Source organism: Electrophorus electricus, chromosome 10, assembly GCF_041902795.1.
Source record: "Electrophorus electricus isolate QZ-2024a chromosome 10, ASM4190279v1, whole genome shotgun sequence".
NCBI classification, from domain to species: Eukaryota; Metazoa; Chordata; class Actinopteri; order Gymnotiformes; family Gymnotidae; genus Electrophorus; species Electrophorus electricus.
The window spans coordinates 24,853,277-24,872,307 of record NC_137506.1 but is presented as its reverse complement, the minus strand read 5'-3'; the positions used below and the strand labels follow the sequence as shown (position 1 = coordinate 24,872,307).

At 39.0% G+C, this 19,031-nt stretch overlaps 1 protein-coding gene across 9 annotated transcripts in view; it reads left to right on the top strand.

Annotated features, from left to right (window-relative positions):
- LOC113571324 (ryanodine receptor 3) overlaps positions 1 to 19,031 on the top strand; it is a 145,761-nt gene that overhangs the window by 110,139 nt on the left and 16,591 nt on the right. For 4 of the 9 annotated variants that reach the window (XM_081722273.1, XM_081722271.1, XM_081722270.1 and 1 more), the window contains 25 exons: positions 219 to 382; positions 732 to 810; positions 1,250 to 1,339; positions 1,496 to 1,642; positions 2,455 to 2,517; positions 2,887 to 2,962; positions 3,230 to 3,353; positions 3,577 to 3,692; positions 3,822 to 3,889; positions 4,042 to 4,163; positions 4,734 to 4,783; positions 4,924 to 4,984; positions 5,464 to 5,702; positions 5,977 to 6,058; positions 6,994 to 7,124; positions 7,379 to 7,702; positions 7,967 to 8,207; positions 8,559 to 8,646; positions 9,975 to 10,067; positions 11,120 to 11,134; positions 12,790 to 12,960; positions 13,048 to 13,107; positions 13,247 to 13,381; positions 14,273 to 14,385; positions 16,778 to 16,874. In XM_081722273.1, the coding sequence (XP_081578399.1) occupies positions 219 to 382; positions 732 to 810; positions 1,250 to 1,339; positions 1,496 to 1,642; positions 2,455 to 2,517; positions 2,887 to 2,962; positions 3,230 to 3,353; positions 3,577 to 3,692; positions 3,822 to 3,889; positions 4,042 to 4,163; positions 4,734 to 4,783; positions 4,924 to 4,984; positions 5,464 to 5,702; positions 5,977 to 6,058; positions 6,994 to 7,124; positions 7,379 to 7,702; positions 7,967 to 8,207; positions 8,559 to 8,646; positions 9,975 to 10,067; positions 11,120 to 11,134; positions 12,790 to 12,960; positions 13,048 to 13,107; positions 13,247 to 13,381; positions 14,273 to 14,385; positions 16,778 to 16,874 (2,949 nt within the window). Of the gene's footprint in view, positions 1 to 218; positions 383 to 731; positions 811 to 1,249; positions 1,340 to 1,495; positions 1,643 to 2,454; positions 2,518 to 2,886; positions 2,963 to 3,229; positions 3,354 to 3,576; positions 3,693 to 3,821; positions 3,890 to 4,041; positions 4,164 to 4,733; positions 4,784 to 4,923; positions 4,985 to 5,463; positions 5,703 to 5,976; positions 6,059 to 6,993; positions 7,125 to 7,378; positions 7,703 to 7,966; positions 8,208 to 8,558; positions 8,647 to 9,974; positions 10,068 to 11,119; positions 11,135 to 12,789; positions 12,961 to 13,047; positions 13,108 to 13,246; positions 13,382 to 14,272; positions 14,386 to 15,468; positions 15,569 to 16,777; positions 16,875 to 19,031 lie in introns of all 9 variants that reach the window. The other 5 variants (XM_081722275.1, XM_081722274.1, XM_081722272.1 and 2 more) reach the window with 2 other exon arrangements.

The window sequence follows — 19,031 nt, the reverse complement described above, 5'->3', positions numbered from 1 at the left end:
CAGTGCATAAAGCACATGCCACTTCCCTTTTATTACCCACAAAATCTCACGTGCAGTTGCTATTCGAAGATAGATTGCCAACCTAGCACTTGCAAAGACAGTTATGTTTACTTACTTTATTTCTGAAATATATAATTACTTAATTTATGAAATATAAAATTTGTTTGGCTACCTTTAGTCATATTGCATGTGACAGCATCAGTATGTCTGACCTGCAGAAGTATGACCAGGAGCTATTTAAGATGGCCATGCCATGTCTGAGTGCTCTAGCTGGTGCGCTGCCTCCAGACTACATTGACTGCTCTATCTGCACTGCACTGGAAAAGCCAGTCTCAGTGGATGCACAGGGCAGCTTCGACCCTAGGCCCATCAGCACCGCCAAGTAAGGAAGGCAGAGGAAAAGTGTGGGTGGGGGTGTGTGGGTGGGGGTGTGTGGGTGGGAGTGTGTGTATATTCGCATGTCTGTGTCTGTTTGTGTCTGTGTGTATATTCGCATGCTTGTGTGAGAGACCAATTCCAATTCTCCAGTCATCCAGTGCTTTTATGCCTTCATACTCATTATTGTTCTATTTATAAAATGCATATAGATCCCACAGACAGAGTGACAAAGTGTATCAGTTTCCAAGATTTAGCATTCTTTAAAAAAATAACACTAAGTGTTAGCCCTCAACAAAGTAACTCAGCATGCCTTGCAATAAAGCCTGAGCTCGTGCATCCCTCTTTGTTCCTAGCATCTCCCTCCCAGAGAAGCTGGATTACATTGCTAATAAGTATGCTGAGCACTCTCATGAAAAATGGTCCTCGGAGAAGGTAGGACACCAGCATCACCTCACTCAAGCCACTGCGTTACAGATATCTGTGGCAAGCCAGTGTGGGGCTGTAAATTACAAGTTTGTTCAGAATTTTGAAAAGGTTTTTGAGATTTTTACGAGTGCATGTGTTGGGCTAAAGATAAAACAATCCGGTAGTAAAGGTAAAATTCGGAAATGAGTGGGTTGTTCTCATTTAACTCTACAGTGTATTTAATAACTCTACAGTGTATTTAAATTGTATTTTGCAATGAAATTTTGTTGTTTTTAGATTTAGGGAAACTGCCTATATTTTGTGCAATATGGTATGTTTATGAGGGATTTGTGTTTGGATTTGCAAGCCAGAATCAGTCTCTATTTATCCAGTGCAGCACTGGTGATGTTGTTTCATCCAGTGAAGATTTTGTGTACATTGCTTACCCCTCACCCGTCCTTTGCAGGTAGTTCTGGGCTGGAGGTATGGAGATGCCATGGATGAGAAAGGAAGGACTCATCCCATGCTGAGATCTTATAAGTCACTCACAGAAAAGGTATTCAGAACAACAGTACATCATCATGTAGGGCACTGTGCTGTTTATTTATTCCCACTGATGTGTGTGTGTGTGTGTGTGTGTGTGTGTGTGTGTGTGTGTGTGTGTGTGCGTATGTGTGTGTGTGTGTGTGGGGGGGGGGGGGGTGTTCCTCAGGAAAAGGAGGTTTACCGCTTCCCAGTGAAGGAGTCTTTGAGGAGCATGCTAGCCATGGGCTGGAACATTGACAGGACCAAAGAGGGAGAAACCATGTTTCAGCAACGGGAGAAAGAGAAAATGCGTAACATTTCCCAAACCTCTCAGGTAACCGTGCAATATGTCCACTATGGAGCACCTTCAAAATGTGTACAACATATGTAAAGGTTTTCACAAGCAAAAAGTTAATTGTTGATTTACTATATATATATATATATATATATATATATATATATATATATATATATATATATATATATATATATATATATATATATATATATATGTGCTTAAAAGTAGTCTGATGTCATTAGTGTGCAAATATTACATATTATATGGTGACATATAATATAATATAAACGATAATATAATAACAATATAAAAGATGTTCAATCATGTTACACACATACTCTACTACTGCATTTGAAATACCACGGTTTGAGTTTGTCACCCTCCAGTTCTTGGCAGTTTCTGACCACATGTCTGCTGTTGCCTCGGTAATTTTTCCTGGCAGGCCATTCTCAACTCCAGTGTAAAAATGCCAGCAACACTGCCATGCTTTTTAACACTCATCCTGGTTAAAGGCCCGATAGCATGACACTGTCTCATCAGTGTCACGGCTGGGTCAAGAGCATTCCACCAAGAAGATAAAATTCAGTCAGCAGTGGTCCTTTAGTTAGACACTCAGCTGTGATGAACAGCGTAGAGGCTGGCTGACAAATTGTACATGACAAGAGATGGGCTCCAGCCTGTAACTGTACACTTACTGCACTTCTAAGATGTACATACTTAACGTGGCCACCAAGTGTGGGTGCAAGGCACATGCTATGAATAAAGCAGATGGTGAATATGTGCAGTATGTGTAATACGTGGTGGATTGTGAGTGGAAGCCATGGTTGTTCTGGCTGCTGTGTTCACAGGGCAGTGGCTTCAACCCGAGCCCAGTCGACATGAGCAACGTGCTGCTGTCCCGAGAACTGCAGGTAGCTGCCACAGTGGTTGCCACTGTTTATATGGACTCAAGGGGACTTGCCACTCTCCTATAAAACCCCACAAACTTGTCAAACCCCCATATTAATAAAACAAGGCCAGTGGCTTCTGAGAGTTGTTTTCCAAAAAAAAAGGTTATATCATAGCAGTTATATCAGTCACTTTGAAGATTAAACAATGTTGTCTTTAAGGTGTAATTGCATGTTTAGAGGTGTCCTGCCTTAATGGTAATAATATGTAGCATGGCTGCTATTGTTATCCATGAACTTAAGTTTGCATCATGCAGACTGTAGTGGGCCACTGTTTGGTAGCAGGATGGTCTAGAAAGGCTTGGCCAGTTGATTCTCTCACTTTTCCATCAGGCTATGGTGGAGGTGCTGGCTGAAAACTACCACAATATTTGGGCCAAAAGGAAAAAGAATGACTTGGGCACGAAAGGTCATGAGCTTTCCCCACATCTACACTTGCAAATAAGCACACACAGACACTATTACACCTGGCTTTGTTGAACATGTGAAAGTGAATTTTGACTTGATGGATTAGGGTTTAAAGGAATAAAAAATATACTCCTGTGGATTTGAATTTATCCACTAATGTCAGACATAACATTAACATGCACTACAGTATGATTAAATGATTATTTAATTCACTAAAGGCCAGAGTTGATTTGGGTATATGTGTATTGATGTGTTCCTGTTCATCTAGGTGGAGGAACACATCCTTTGTTGGTGCCATATGACACCCTTACAGCCAAAGAGAAATCCAGAGACCGAGAGAAGGCACAGGAACTGTTCCGCTTCCTGCAGATTAATGGCTATGCCATTACTAGGTACGTGTGTGTGCGTGTGTGCATGCATGCACGTGTGTGTGTGTGTGTATGTGAGCCAGAGAGAGTGCATGCATGTGTGTGTGAGAGAGAGAGTGCATCTGTGTATCTGTATCTCTGTGAGAGTGCACGCGTGTGTGTCATGCATACTTCTTCAGGATGTGCAATGAGTGTTAACCTCATGTCTGAAGAGAAATCAAGAACATGTATACACTGTCATTGTCAGAGGTATAAAAGACATGGAGCAGGACTCTTTCTCAATGGAAAAAAGGTTTACCTATAAATTCCTCAGGAAGCTGCTGAAGTATGTGGATTCTGCACAGGAGTTCATTGCTCACCTGGGTAATTAAAGAAAATGTTTTCTACATCTGTCTCTTGTGTGACTTATGTCTCACTCTGTTACCTGTAATTAACTGTAATTGTTTTTTGTTGTTCTTCTTCTTTCTGCCTTATATACAACTTTCTTTTCAGAGGCCATGGCTAGCAGTGGAAAGAATGACAGGTCACCTCATGAGCAAGAAATCAAGTTCTTTGCCAAGGTCTGAAGTATAGCCCCCTTATGGCCAAAGCAGCACACGTCATTCTTACACCACCTGCTGCCTGGGCGTGTTTCTCCCAGCTGAAGCACAATCCACATGAAGCTTCCTTTGCTGTCACTATCATTCTTGACTGTGCCCTTCCCCTCCTGCAGGTTCTTCTTCCTCTGATAGACCAGTACTTCAAGAACCACTCTCTCTATTTCCTGTCCTCACCCAGCAAGAACCTAAGCAGCAGTGGCTATGCTTCCAACAAGGAGAAAGAGATGGTTACCAGGTCCTTTAGCAGTTCTATTACATATCCATCCATCCATCCATCCATCCATCCATCCATCCATCCATCCATCCATCCATCCATCCATCCATCCATCCATCCATCCATCCATCCATCCATCCATCCATCCATCCATCCATCTATCTATCTATCTATCTGTCTAATTTTAATTTACTCATAAGACAGATAATCTTATGACATTGAAGGAAGGTAGAGAAGTTTTTTGTTTGGTTAATACAAACAGTCCTTATGGACAGTTTTACATAGCTCGTCACAGGGCCATTTTGTTTTCTGCAGAGCAACTATTTTAGTGATGCACTCAGTATGTAAAGACATCTTAGCCAAAGTGTTTCATTACAGCAGAAAAAGATTAATTAAGATAGGAAAAATGACAAGGAAATTTGTGCTGCAACGTAGTTTTTTCTTCATGATGCCTCTTAATCTTTGACTTCACTTGTCCACAGTTGAAATTTAAGAATTCTTCCAGTCGCTTGTTCTTCTCACTAATACTGCGGTTAATTTGCTTTTAAACCCTTTCATTTCCTGCCATCTGTATCTCGCTTGTTTCTTCAGCCTTTTCTGTAAGCTGGCAGCTCTTGTTAGACACAGGATCTCTCTCTTTGGTAAGAGATTCTTTTCCCTCACTGGCATGTGTGATGCTGCTTGGTTTCATACTTTTGAGTTACCTTGCTGAGATCTGGTTTATATTGTTTTTGTTTGTTTAATTCTTTAAATGCTTTTATTTTTCCTTTTTATTTATCAGGAAGCGATTCAGCCACAATGGTGAGCTGCCTTCATATCCTGGCACACACACTTGACACCAGGTAGGCTATGTCACATTTACACCGGTGTACTAAGTGGTCAAGACGTCATGTTCACTGTTATATACATGTCAAATACCAGGACAGTTTGAGGTACTGGGGCAACACAGTTACACCAGCTAAACGTATGCTAAACGTATTTATGCATATAACACATATATGATTACCTCGTAGTGTGCCTTTGTCACAGGAGTTTTAGCCTTTGAAACTCTGTCAGGAATCTCTAGAGCTAAAGATATATTATAATAACTTTTAAAAATAATGCTGTTTGCTTTTGTCTGAATTTCACCATCAGCAAAAAAAACATGCAGAAAAATGATGGCAGTATGTAGCTTGAGTGATATTGCTTAGTGTCTTCATATTGACAGTTCATCAGTTTTGGGTAGCACGTTTTTGCTAAATTATTGCTAAGCGTAAGGTGTGGAATAAAACCAGGGAGTCCTCTTTCATTTTCTGCCACTCTTCCTGTTCATATCCTATAGGACAGTGATGAAGTCAGGCTCAGAGCTGGTGAAGGCGGGCCTAAGAACATTCTTTGAGAACGCGGCGGAGGACTTAGAGAAGACCCTAGAGAACCTGAAGCTAGGCAAGTTCACGCACTCCCGCAGCCAGATGAAGGGTGTGTCGCAGAACATCAACTACATTACAGTGGCCCTACTACCCATCCTCACTGCCCTGTTCGAGCACATCACCGAGCACCAGTTCGGCACAGACCTGCTGCGTGAGTAGAACTTGAAGCACATGCTCGTGTTCCTGCACCTCAGAAACCTTATCACGCAGCTGGCACTGCTGGCAACAATGTTGTGTATTGCTTCACACTCTACTGTACTGCAAGGGTTTTTTATATGGCATTACTGAACCTTCTCCTGTAGGTCTTGGCTACTGTATAACTAAAGGTTATTTGGTTTATCACTTTCTAAGTTTGAAAAATTAACTGCTTGGCTTCTTTGCCTTAATGCTATGCCCATGTCTCTGGCCGTGGTGTCTTTTTCCAGTGGATGATGTCCAGGTGTCATGCTATAGGATCTTGACCAGCCTGTACTCACTGGGAACTGGCAAGAACATCTATGTGGAAAGGTGAGCAAAGTGGAGCTATTGCATTTTTTCTTTTTCTTTAATAAAATCTATACATCCATGTAAGATAGAGTTGTGTATTACATAGATTAGCATGCAGTGGTGGTGAAGGTAATTCAGTGTGAATTTATAATCCTGTTTGTGATTTAGAGAGATACTTCACCATTAACAACAAATTAGAAATTTTTTGTTTCACAAATTAAATAGGTGATGCTCAGAGTAATTTTATATTGAATTCAAGTCAATTTTTAGAATTTTTCACATATGGTTTGAACATTTTGATGAAACATGGATATCCTGCTATAAGTAAGAACCTTTAAGGTGAATTTAAGGAAATATGCAAACAGAGAAAATGCCCTGAGACTTCCGTGGGTTAAGTGACAGGGCAATTACATTTGACATTAATTATATATTATGTATTCATGAAAGTGGCTATTATCACACTCAGAATATGTACAAACTCACTTTTAAAATGTATAGTTTATGATTTATGCCTATATTTGGCCTCATGAATATCTTTCTTTAGTGTCCAGCAGTTGTCTGCCAACATAGAGGCGAGCCATTTTCCTTACTATACATACTATACATCCTTTTCCCTACTATACATAATGACATACAAGTATACTAGATCAACTTTGGGTGAAAGAGGAATTAAGCATTCAAAAATATATTATAAATGGATATATTTTTTGCACTTAGCAAAATCACTAGTGACCAGTGTAAAGAATGTAAACAGCTAGTTAGCATTAGGCAAATGAGAGATCATTTTCATTGTTAACCATGTAATTTGGGGTAAAATATGGCCTTAATGCTCTAACAATGGAAACTGCTGATATAGGCGCCAGCTAGAAAAATACCTAATGGCATTAACTATCAGACTGACAGAGAGAAGTGTACGAGACTCATGCGCTGTGCATGTCTGGTGGGTTTGGCTGTAGACAGCTTCCGGCTCTGGGGGAGTGTTTGGCCACCCTTGCTGGAGCCATGCCAGTAGCATTTCTGGAGCCTGATCTCAACTCATACAACCCCTGCTCTGTGTTCAACACCAAGACAGCGCGGGAACGTGCCAGTAAGTGGCAGTCTCTTCAAGACTTATCTCTGTGATCGATAGAAGCTCTAAAATTTTGTGCTGTGGAACAATTTCTTCAGCATGCCCTTGGCATGGCACATAAATCTTTTTTTTCTCTGGGTCTGTGTGTTCATAAATCCTGTCAACTTGTCGGTTTACACAGAGTGTACCAGATCCTAATGTATGCATGCGTCTTTCTGTGTAGCAACATTTCAAGTGCAATCTCCTTCCTCAATTTTTCTGCCTCATCTTAGTCCTTGGCATGCCAGACGCCGTGGAAGAGATGTGTACTGAGGTGCCTCGCCTGGACCGCCTGATGAAGGACATCAACGACATGTCCGAGTCGGGCGCCCGCTATACAGACATGCCCCATGTCATTGAGGTGGTGCTGCCAATGCTGTGCAACTACTTGTCCTACTGGTGGGAGAGAGGGCCTGAGAGCCACCCTGCAAGCACAGGCACCGCATGCAGCACCACCGTCACCTCTGAGCACCTCAGTGTCATCCTGGGCAACATCCTAAAGATCCTCAACAGTAACCTAGGCATCGACGAGGCTTCTTGGATGAAGAGGATAGCAGGTATGATTGAGCACAGGTGGCAGGAGTGGGCAGAGGATGGATAATTTAAAATTGTATTTAAGGTTGTATGATATATGGTACAGGACTCTCAACATTAATCACTTTAACTACCACAAAATAGCTCCCTGTGACCTTGTTTAATTTTATAAACCTTTAGTCCAATATTTTCATGGTTATATTAGTCATGTTGAGTAAAACAACCCCTGTACTTTCCTACTCATTACTCATTTTTGTACTCATTGATATCTATACTGTCACACATAGTGTATGCCCAGCCAATTATCAGTAAGGCAAGGGCAGACCTTTTGAAGACGCATTTCCTGCCTACACTGGAAAAGCTGAAGAAGAAGACTGTGAAGGTAGTGGTGGAGGAGGAGCTTCTAAAAGCTGACAGCAAGGGTGACACCCAGGAGGCGGAGCTTCTCATCCTGGATGAGTTTGCAGTACTGTGCAGGGATCTGTATGCCTTCTATCCCATGCTCATCCGCTATGTGGATAACAATAGGTAACAAAACATAAGGTTATGAAATAGGATCCGTTCATTTTTGATTGATAGCATGTGTTAGGGGTGTTACAGGATTAATTATTCACAGTACGGTTCATGTTCCTAATTGATAATATTAAAACAAACCAAGGCAAAACAGATAACATAAGTTAATTTGAAATTTTTTACAAATGTCTCTTTACATCTGTACTGTAAATACAACTAACTACTGTAATTTGACTAGGGCTATGATTTATATAGTTTATGTGGTTTATCTGGTTTACATGGACTAACATTTTAATTGAAAGAACATAGCCAATATACTACTTATTAACTTCTGGGTTTAGATGATGTACTCTGCCTGCTCTTCAGGTCACGCTGGCTGAAAGAGCCTGATGCTGACTCCAATGAGCTCTTTAGGATGGTGGCAGAAATCTTCATCCTCTGGTGCAAGTCACATGTAAGATCTTCAGCCTTTAGCTGTGCACTGGCATAATGGCCAGATCCAGCTTGAAGGTGTTATATATAAGGTCTCTGAAGATTTGAGGTACCTGCATAAAGTTATGTTATTGGAGAAACTAAAGAGCTAGTGCAAACCTTTAGTTCACTTTTAATGTTTGGCTTGTGATGCTAATTATTGTAACTATAATTTGTAAACCACGAATTCTTTCACAGCAGAGTCAGTGCACTACACTCCTTTTATCTACTGACTGTGCATAGCATACTATACTATCATAGAATAATATTGTACAATGTAGTAGAATATTATAAAGTATTGTGTATTGTGTAGTATAAATATGACAAATTGCTATATTGTGAAAAGACAATATATGTTATGATGTTGTCCAGTACAAAAAGTGCTCAGTACCAAAAGGTTCACAGGGGTGGGGCTAGCACCACTCTTCATTAGGGACACTAGCAGATGAATTAGCATGAGCGCAAAAACATTCCTCAGATAGAGCCTAGCATTTGTTCTTTACATATAATGAGAGTTTTTATGTGACGCTATAGTGTTTTGATGACATTGTCACATGATAGTCCCTTTTTCCAATGTGCAGTGGGAAAAAGCTCTTAGATTCTTTGCTGCATTTGTATTATGGAAGCATAGTATAATTAGTTTATTTATCTGACAATCTGTTTTACTTAAAGGGGTATTAAATGCCATAGCTAACCTATAAGAGTGTAAAAATAAGGATAAGGTGAGCTTATAATTACTTTATGTATGCCAATGATCAAGTAACAAAGATTCAGTCACAGAAGTGGCTCATTTACATACTGATGCATCCCTCACTGCATGAATAAACAGGTTCTGGGTAACTGGGTAAGCAGACTTTTGAATACACAATGTATGCAAAAATACAGAAACTTTAGCACAGTTAGGCTTGCATAAAAGAGCTTTACGTTGTTTATGCATCTGGTGTGATCTGCTAATAAGCTACAGTTTAGACATCTGGTGTGATTTGCTGATAGGCTGAAGTTTAGCACCTGAAAGTGGTTAAGTGCCACTTGTTTTATTTGTTCAGTATTCAAACATTCAAAGAAATAAAGTGAATGCAAAAGTGGCAAGTGATTCCCTGTATAAGGATTCACCGATGTCCAAAATGACCTTTTTAATATTAAGACACCTCAGTACAACTCCAGAATATTAGCTCTGTCCATTCTCTATACATTCACACAAATAAACAATAAACAGGTGAGTTTTAACTAGATGTAATTGTGAAGTTATTTCTACTTCACTTAATTAAAAAACATAAAAATAACACAGTTCTGCCTTTTTTGCGTGTGCAGAACTTTAAGAGAGAGGAGCAGAACTTTGTCGTGCAGAACGAGATCAACAACCTCTCCTTCCTCACCGGGGACACCAAGACCAAGATGTCCAAGGTAGGAGTGTCATGGAGTACTGATGTGGAGTTATCAGAATCCCTCCAGCTGGTACCCTGGGAGAGAGAGTGAGAGAAATCACATATGGTTACATAATGACCCTCTGAAACAAACCCTCACAAACTAGCTCAGATGTAAAGGCCTAATAGAAGCAAGAGTACAGGCAGGTTGTCACACTAGTGTAGAAATATAGGACAGCTAGACACACAAGTTTGTCACATTGCACCTAAAGAGTCCAAATGCAGGATTTTTAAGCTTGTCTTGAGGTTACTAAGAATAGTTTAGTTTACACACACACACACACACACACACACACACACACAGGCAAACTCAAACATATCCACACTGTACTAACTCCTCAATAGCAGTGTACCTACCAATATCCATTCTTTGTCATAAACATAGACGTTTAAACTAACAATGGGTTCTTGGGTTCTGTAATTTATCATTATTGCAACTTTTAGATATTATTTCTCAGTAACACATCTGGAATCCAAGCCTTGATATTCCAAATGTTATGCAAATCTAACATATGCATGATTTATATATATCCTTCATGCAGTATTTATGTTATGTGACATATTTCACTTGTGTTTTGACCCTCAGGGGCTGCACACTTGTAAATAATGTCAACACATCTTATAATTGTCACAGGAAATGGTTTATATATAATCCAGTGTTATGCTCATGACTAGGAAATTCAAGTAAATATTTACTTTTAGGATTAAATTGTACCTTTAGTTTTGGTCCACTTCATTTTAATTCAGCCAGTTGAGGAGATAATGCAATGCAGAGTTTTATAGAAGTGAATTTAATTTCTGAGTTCAAATAATCTCCTGTATTTGCTGAATTAAAATGATGTCAAGCTCATCTGCATTATTCATTATTTCCTGTGTGAGGATGTGTTCTCTGATTTCGATTTTTTTTCTTTCTTTCTTTCTTTCTTTCTTTCTTTCTTTCTTTCTTTCTTTCTTTCTTTCTTTCTTTCTTTAAAATGTTCTGCCTGCTCTTTCTCCCTCTCTATTCCTCCCTCCTCTCTCTCACCTGCCCAGTTGTTTCTGCCGAAGGTACAGTGAGGGTGCATGAGGAGTGGGTTGGCTTTACCTGAGGGTTGGGGTGGGCTCTGGTTTGCACAGCTCATTGCTGTCCTTCGAGGGACTGTCCCTGACATTCACTATCTGCCAGTTACCAGTGTCCATCACCTTAGTTGCCCTTATGTCTCACTTCCTCTCTGCTAATTTTGTTGTCTGAGCCAGGCAGTTACATTTTGAAATACTTCTAGTTTTTTGTGAATCACAAATTGTATTAAACCACTGACTGTCTCATAATCCTGGATCAGAGAGGCCTAGATGTTAGTTTCACCAGCTTCTTTTGGTCTTGTGTACATACAGGTATAACTTGATGCTTAGGAAATATTTGAAACCTCAGATTTTAAGTTATCTCACAGTTACAGGTACAAATTAAGTAGTCCATCCCTCACTTACAGGTGCAGTTTAAGTAGGCCATACCCCAGGTACAGAATTGAATAAAAGATTGCATTTTTTTATATTGGTGCAACAAACCTCAAGAGATTTGCCATTTTTATTTATATTCTTTTATGTAGATCCATCATACAGATGCCATACATATATGTCTAAAGCAGTCCGGCAGCATGGCTCCTTTTTCAATAAAATCTCATAAAGGATTGAACAGGAGCGAGTGACCATTCATTACCTTACACAAATAAAACATTCTTAAATAGTGAAAAAAGTTTGGCTGGAATAATCAGCCATCAAGATTGAACAGGGAGAAAACAACAAAGACATGTCATCGCTGTGTGTGTTTTATCGGGTAAAACGTGTGTTCCCAAGGGTCTGTTATGTGTGGGTTATCAGGTCAAAATGTGTGATCCCAAGGGTGTGTTGTCCATCCTGTTGTCTGTGTGCATAAGTATTCTTGTGTCTCGCTTGTTGTGTTGTGTTAACATGTCTTTTCCGCTGTGTCAGTGCCATGTTCATAAATAATGGGTGATGTTGTGATCTGGTGTGATGTGTCAAGCTAGCGAGTGCAGACAGAAGGTATTTCAGATAAAGCTCATTCATTTCCATCATATCATGCTATTTATGAAATGGTGTTTTACCAGTTTCTCTTAATCCTTTTGCACATGTTGATAAGGTTCTGCTTATTTTTAAGCAATTTAATTTACACTGAAAGATCAAATTTATTTTTAGTTAACTGTTGTTAAATGGGGGTTAGAAAGAAATTATTCAGCAGGTTGGAGCAGTCCAGAAAACAACAGTTGGTGGTACTTTAAATTCTTTGTGACATATTTAGAAATATAAAGTATGTAATAACAAGGAAATATCTTATGGCTGTTTGTGTTGTACACATACTGAAAGTAGTTCTGGCATGTCTACTTATAGCAAAGACACCTCAGATGGCTGGAGTTTGTTAGGAGAAAACACATGCTTTGGCACATTGTGCTCTAGTCTAGTCTAGGCCTAGTATATCTATATTGAGGGGTGTTTGTAACCATATTTATCTTGTAACCAAATTTATCTACAATAAATTGTTATTTGGTCCAACCTTATGCCGACTTGAAAATTAAAATGTCCTCTGGAATTAAATGGAGCATTTGTTTGTCCTCTACGTGTTCACTGTCGTTTGCCATCTCTGTGGCTGCAGTTAGTATGTGTGTCATGCTTGCTGGCAAGAGTGTATGCTGACTAATTTCTCTGCTCAGGTAGGAGGACAGGACCAAGAGAGGAAGCACAAGAAGCGACGTGGCGAGTTATACTCCATTCAGACCTCCCTCATAGTGGCCGCCCTGAAGAAGATGCTGCCCATTGGCCTCAACATGTGCACGCCTGGTGACCAGGAGCTCATCTCATTGGCTAAGATGCGCTACGGCCTGGTGAGGGGCGAGGTTCAGCTGCCATTTTGTTTGCAGTCTGTTTCAGAGAGACTAATATGCCGCTTCCATTCACTGCTTTCCTTTTAGAAAGATACAGATGAAGAGGTAAAGGAGCACTTGAAACAGAATATGCACCTGCAAGAGAAAGTAAGTAGCACTGTCGGCTTTTCCGGTTAATTTTTTCCCAGTTAACGGCTCAGTTTGGCTCTGTATAAATGATTTGGTGTCTCTTTCACTGTCTCTCTCTCTCATACACGCATACATACACACACACATCGACGCACAGTCGGAGGACCCTGCTGTGAGGTGGCAGCTTAACCTGTATAAGGACGTAGTGGTGAAGAACGAGGGGCCTCCCGACCCACAGCGAACAGTGGAGCGCCTCCAGACCATCTCAGCTGCTGTGTTCCACCTCGAGCAGGTCCGACAACCCTGCCTTTCTCATTCATCTCAGGGTCTTTGTGATGGATCCAAAACTCAACCACAATCTTCCCTGCTAACAGTATATATTAAAATGACGGTAAAAAAAAAATACAAGCAAAGGGATTATGTGAAAATTGGCAAGTCACTTACAAAATTAATTGAAATATTTTTATGTGAACACCTTGGCCCAAACAGATTTAACATGACATTAACAGTAAATTGTGCCACATTTTGTCATTCATAAATGTGGATTGCTGGTGTATTTTACCGTTTTTGTTATAGATGGTGCTACTGCATTTTGTCCTAATTTACATGTTACATTAGCAATTCATATTAACACAGCTCTGCAAAAAATACCAGGGTTATTTTCTTTAGCTGAATTTCAGACTGGCACAAACTTTTGCTATAAGGAATGCAAATTTAGGTGTTACAGAGGAAGAAAAAAATAAACAGATATAGATTGAAGAAAGATACAATTTTGCTGCTCTGCCATGGTTTAGAACAACTGAAATTATCAACTCAGTGCAACCAAGCAGTTTCTGTCTTAGTAAGGGTTGCATATGCAATACATTTCGATGCATATTCTTACGACTGAGGTTAATCAGTAATCTTGCTTGGCATGGATTTTTAATATGTATAGCTTCATTCACATGTGAATTTTGATTGGTTTTCACCTTGGGCATTGCTGAATTTACCACAGTGGTAAGTTGACAGCAGATATTTATTGCCACAGTGATTTTATTTAGGAATTAAATACTGTGATGCATATTTTACATGGTGTAGCACAGTTACCATTGTGTTTTATGAATCTGGCCCCTTAGCTTTTACATCTTTTCAATTTTCATCTCTCAACCTCACCCCCCACCCCACCCCATCCCAACACCTATAGGTGGAGCAGCCGTTGAGGTCCAAGAAGTGTGTGTGGCAAAAGCTACTGTCCAAACAACGGAAGCGGGCAGTAGTCGCCTGCTTCCGCATGGCCCCCCTGTACAACCTACCCAGGTACGCCACCTACACAGCTTTAAAGCAGACAGCACTATAACCCAGCCCTCACTGGCTAGACTGAGGAGTGTCTCCTCTCATCCACTTCCACTGCTGAAGCTGATTAGGATGCAGACCATGAGCAGGGAGTATGCACTTACTGACTGAAATTTGGAAAATAACATGAGAAAATTTAATGAAATCTGAATATATTGATTGCAGTCCTTAAGAGCAATAGGTGGTGGGGGGGGGGTATATATAGAGCCTCATTCTATATTCTCATTAATTTACATAATACTCCCCGAATTGCCCCCTGCTAACCGATGTATTAGTAATCTTTAGTGGAGCCTTTTGCTGCAAAACAGTGGAGTATATGGTGGGAAATACACAGATTTATAGTAATGACATAAAAATGAATAATTTGTTTGTAGCATTGTGATGTAAGTTGACAAAGGGTGCACTTTTCACCTGTACATTTGGTAAACATTCTACTATTGGGGGAAGATATTAAGTACCATATTATACATCTTTCTCTCTTTAGTCTCTCTCTCTCTCTCTCTCTCTCTCTCTCTCTCTCTCTCTCTCTCTCTCTCTCTCTCTCTCTCTCTCTCTCTCTTCTTATCCTTTGAGCTGATAACAGCAGTATGTAATTTCATGCTCTACTGCACTATAACTTAATTCCCAAGTACCATTGGCACAAGTAATAGGAAGGGGGAAAGTTATGAGTTTAGAACTGTACCCTTTAATGATCACTGCCATGCCTTTTCATTAACAACGCATTTAGCAGTTATTGTGATGTGTTAGTAATATCTTAATGTCCAATAAAAAAAAATTGTCCCCTTCCCTAAAGATCAGTGATAAAAACAAAATTAGAGGGTGTTTTGTGGATGCTGTTCAGATCTGTCTGTCTGTCTATCTGTCTGTCAAATGTTGGAGCCCTATGATTTTTAATAAGATTATTTATTCTATTTATTTTCATTATTGGCATTATTGCATCAATGAAGTTGCTTTCTTCTTACTTTCCTTCATGCTACTTTCTTTGTCTTTTCTTCTATTGTTTTTTGTTTGGTTCTGTCCCAATGACAACAATGCCCTTCCCTTTAGGCACAAAACTAATGCCTACTTCCTGAATGCCTACCGGCACTTTTGGCTGGAAGAAATGCATGAGAGTGCAGATTATGACAGTCTGCTCTCCATGCTAACGGTAATGGAACACTAAGGGAATGTTTAGTGGCTGCACCTTCAGGATTCTCCATTCTGCACCTCATATGGTGTCTTTAACAGGGAGTCTCACTGGTCAACTGTAATACTAGTTACTGACTTTATTCCATCCATTTTAGAGAGCAGCATCATGACCATTGATCTCTAGTAAAGAATTTTATTTTATTTATTCTTTGTTATAGATCAGTGATCATAACCAGTTAAGAGTTAGTTACTCAAAGAAAGTAATCCATCACAAATGGCTAATTAACCTACTTCTCTCAAACTGTACTGTACTTTACTCAATGTTTTTGGCAAACCCAATAATAAATTTGATAACCCCTTCATAAGGCTCAACCCTTAATAATGAAGGACCAATCCAATGATTTAAACCTCAGGTGTCTTTGGTAATGGGTCTTGAAGCTGTTTGATTAGATGGTTTGACTAATTGCTTGTTGAGTTTACAATGTTGGAAATTTATTTTAGACTTACACAGTTTTACTTCTGAGTAATGTTTTGCCTTTACCTTTGGTCATATCCATAGTTCATGTCATGGAGGTCAGCTGTACCAGGTACATGTGTGTGTAAAGGAGAAGGCAAGGTATTTTGTAGATATCATTTATGTTTTATATATGTTTGATAAAATTAGTTAAAAATTAGTTAAAATTAATTATCCACTTATGTAAATAACATAAATAACAATTAGCTTAGTATCTATAATGTAATTTCATGAATTTAAACTAGAATGCATTACACTAAATTTTTTTTTTTTACAATAAAAAGTGTATTGCAGGGAAAATAATTGGATAAAAGTAATAAAGTAATTTAAATAATGTAATGCCTTACTCCAACACTGTTAAAATTATGGATAGTTATTCATACAGTAAAATAGCTATGTGTTGTTTCCATTTTCATAATGCATATTTGCAGTGTGAACGGAGCTCTGAAATCCATTACACTTTTTTTTGCTAGAATTTTGGATGTTGATAGATATGATTATGCAAGTCTGTCATCCTCTCCTTTTGCATGCAATTTAAAATAAGACCAGTTAGATTTCCTGTGCCTCATACTAACCTGTTAACCTTCTTCTTCCTTAGCACATACTGTCTCTCAGTCATAACTTCCTGTCTCCTCCAACTCACCGAGCAATCCTGGTAACCCTAATAATCATGATAACCCCACTTAATATTTTGCCCCTTCCACCTCCCCCCAGGCATCGTTCTATTAACCTGTTCCTCATGGGCTATCAGAGAATATGGATAGAGACAGAGACGTACTCTTTTGAAGAGAAGCTAGTGCAGGATCTGGCAGTAAGTATGTTTCGGGATGGCTGCTACCTCTGTGTTCTGTGGGCAACCCTAGTCTGGCTCTGCCAGCTGGGGGCACTGCAAGCACAATTCCCAGGAGCGATGTGCTTAGTCTGGACTTTCGTTTGGGGTTACTTTATTTGAAGAAGTGAATAATACATCTGCATAAAAATAATACATCTGCATAAACATGGGTGTCAATGCATTCTGTGAAAGTATATCTCTGTAGGCTGGCACGGATGTTGCATAATTGCTTGCGCGGTCAGCACCCTGAAGACTTTTTTTTGGATTGTTTTTATTTTTGAAATAGAATGGTTTATATCAATAAACGTTAACAATAAAATGTTTCTAAAAACTTGTTTTAGTGGTTTAATTTGATATTTACCAATACATAATTAGTAAACAAGATAAGTTCATGACTAATTCATGAATATGAATTTGAAATAAATATCTAAGGCTGATGGAAGTCATAAAAAATAATGCCAATAATAATTTCCACTATTGATTACTATTCCAGTGTGCCAGTTATTATAATCTACATGTTGAAATATCTTGGCTAGAGTATCTTTATGTATCTTCGGAAAAAAGTTCTGAAGATGCACTTTGATAATTGGTTATACCATTTCTCTCAGATCAGCACAAGCTGTTCAGAATAAGTGACATTAGTTTGCACCAGGCATTATTTAGGGACTTCAACTAAAGTTTTACCTCATTTTAGTCCTTTTTGTATGTTGTGTCTTTTCGATGTTAGTTTTTGGTTTGTTTGTTTTTTACAGTCATGAATTTTACACTTGTCTCAATACGTTGTCCACTTCTTCAAAACTCTTCACACAGTATGCTTTTGAAACAGGTAGCTCAGCACATCAGTAAACCTTTGGATCAAATTGCAGTTTAATCACCAAAACACATCATAATTTATCCAAGTGACTCAGGATGCCATAATTATAAAATATGCTTTCTCCTACAAGACTGCTTTGTTACTCAATGTACAACAACTTGTAACATTGCAAAATACATATACTAAGTGTTTCCCTTGCCTCTATTTTTGCATCCACAAATATTTCAAGCCAGCTAAAGAAGCTATTGATCTCTTGGCTTACCTCTCAAAACAGTGAAATAAAGTAGATTTACAGTAAACTGTAAAAGAAAGAATGATTTACTATATTGGAAACCCAGAATAACAATATATGCTTTATAATGTAAAACAATATATGATAAAGAGACAAATGAAAAAAACACACTATTCTTCAGTGGGTTTACTGTATTTTGTCATTTGTCTCACAGTGGAATATACTGTATTAAAGAAAATATATATACTATCAACAATAAATACAGTAATACCAAATCAGTAGTTACACTATATATAGTAATTCGCACATATCTGTCTACCTATTAGAATCAGAATCTACTGTTAGATGAAATGACAGCAAGGTGTTTTAGCAGTGCATCTACTGCAGTAAGTGGAAAAATCTCTTCAGGACATGGAATTGAGACTAGTGTGAAAAAGATTGTAAAAAACTCTAATTGCAATTGCCGCAACTGCAGCAGCTTTCATAGGCACGCATGACATCTCTAGTACATGGATGTCAGAGCTGGTCCCACAGCTGGGGTGGAGTGTATTAATGGCAGTCACAAAGGTGGCATGAAGCTAAATCAAATTCTAACCTTTACTGGCAAAATGTATGGAAGGCTTTCTAGAACGTCTTGCCTTTCCATTCAAAGCATTCATTGCAATGGTGTTTGATATAGCTTGCTCAGATTTCATCCTACTAACTGAAATGTTCCATTACCTAATACCTGCTCATGCACACAAACAAAGGTACACTGTCCTTGTCTTAATACTGTCTATGTCTGTATGCATGCATGTATATGTGCATGCCTGTGTCTGCATTTATACATATGAGCATGTCTGTGTTTGTGTGTGTGTGTGTGTGTGTGTGTGTGTGCGCGCGCGAGCGCATGCATACCTGCTGTTTATCAGTTTCTGCTGCAGAAATCTGCAGCAAGGTTTTGTTGAAATTCCATTCCCAAAACCCCAAAGCTGTAAACTACAGTGCAGAGCCATTCACATTACTGACTCTCGGCAGCTTCTTTTTTGTCTAATTGAACTGTGAAAGGTAAGTGAGGACATAAATGCAATGCAAAAGATGCTTTTTAGAA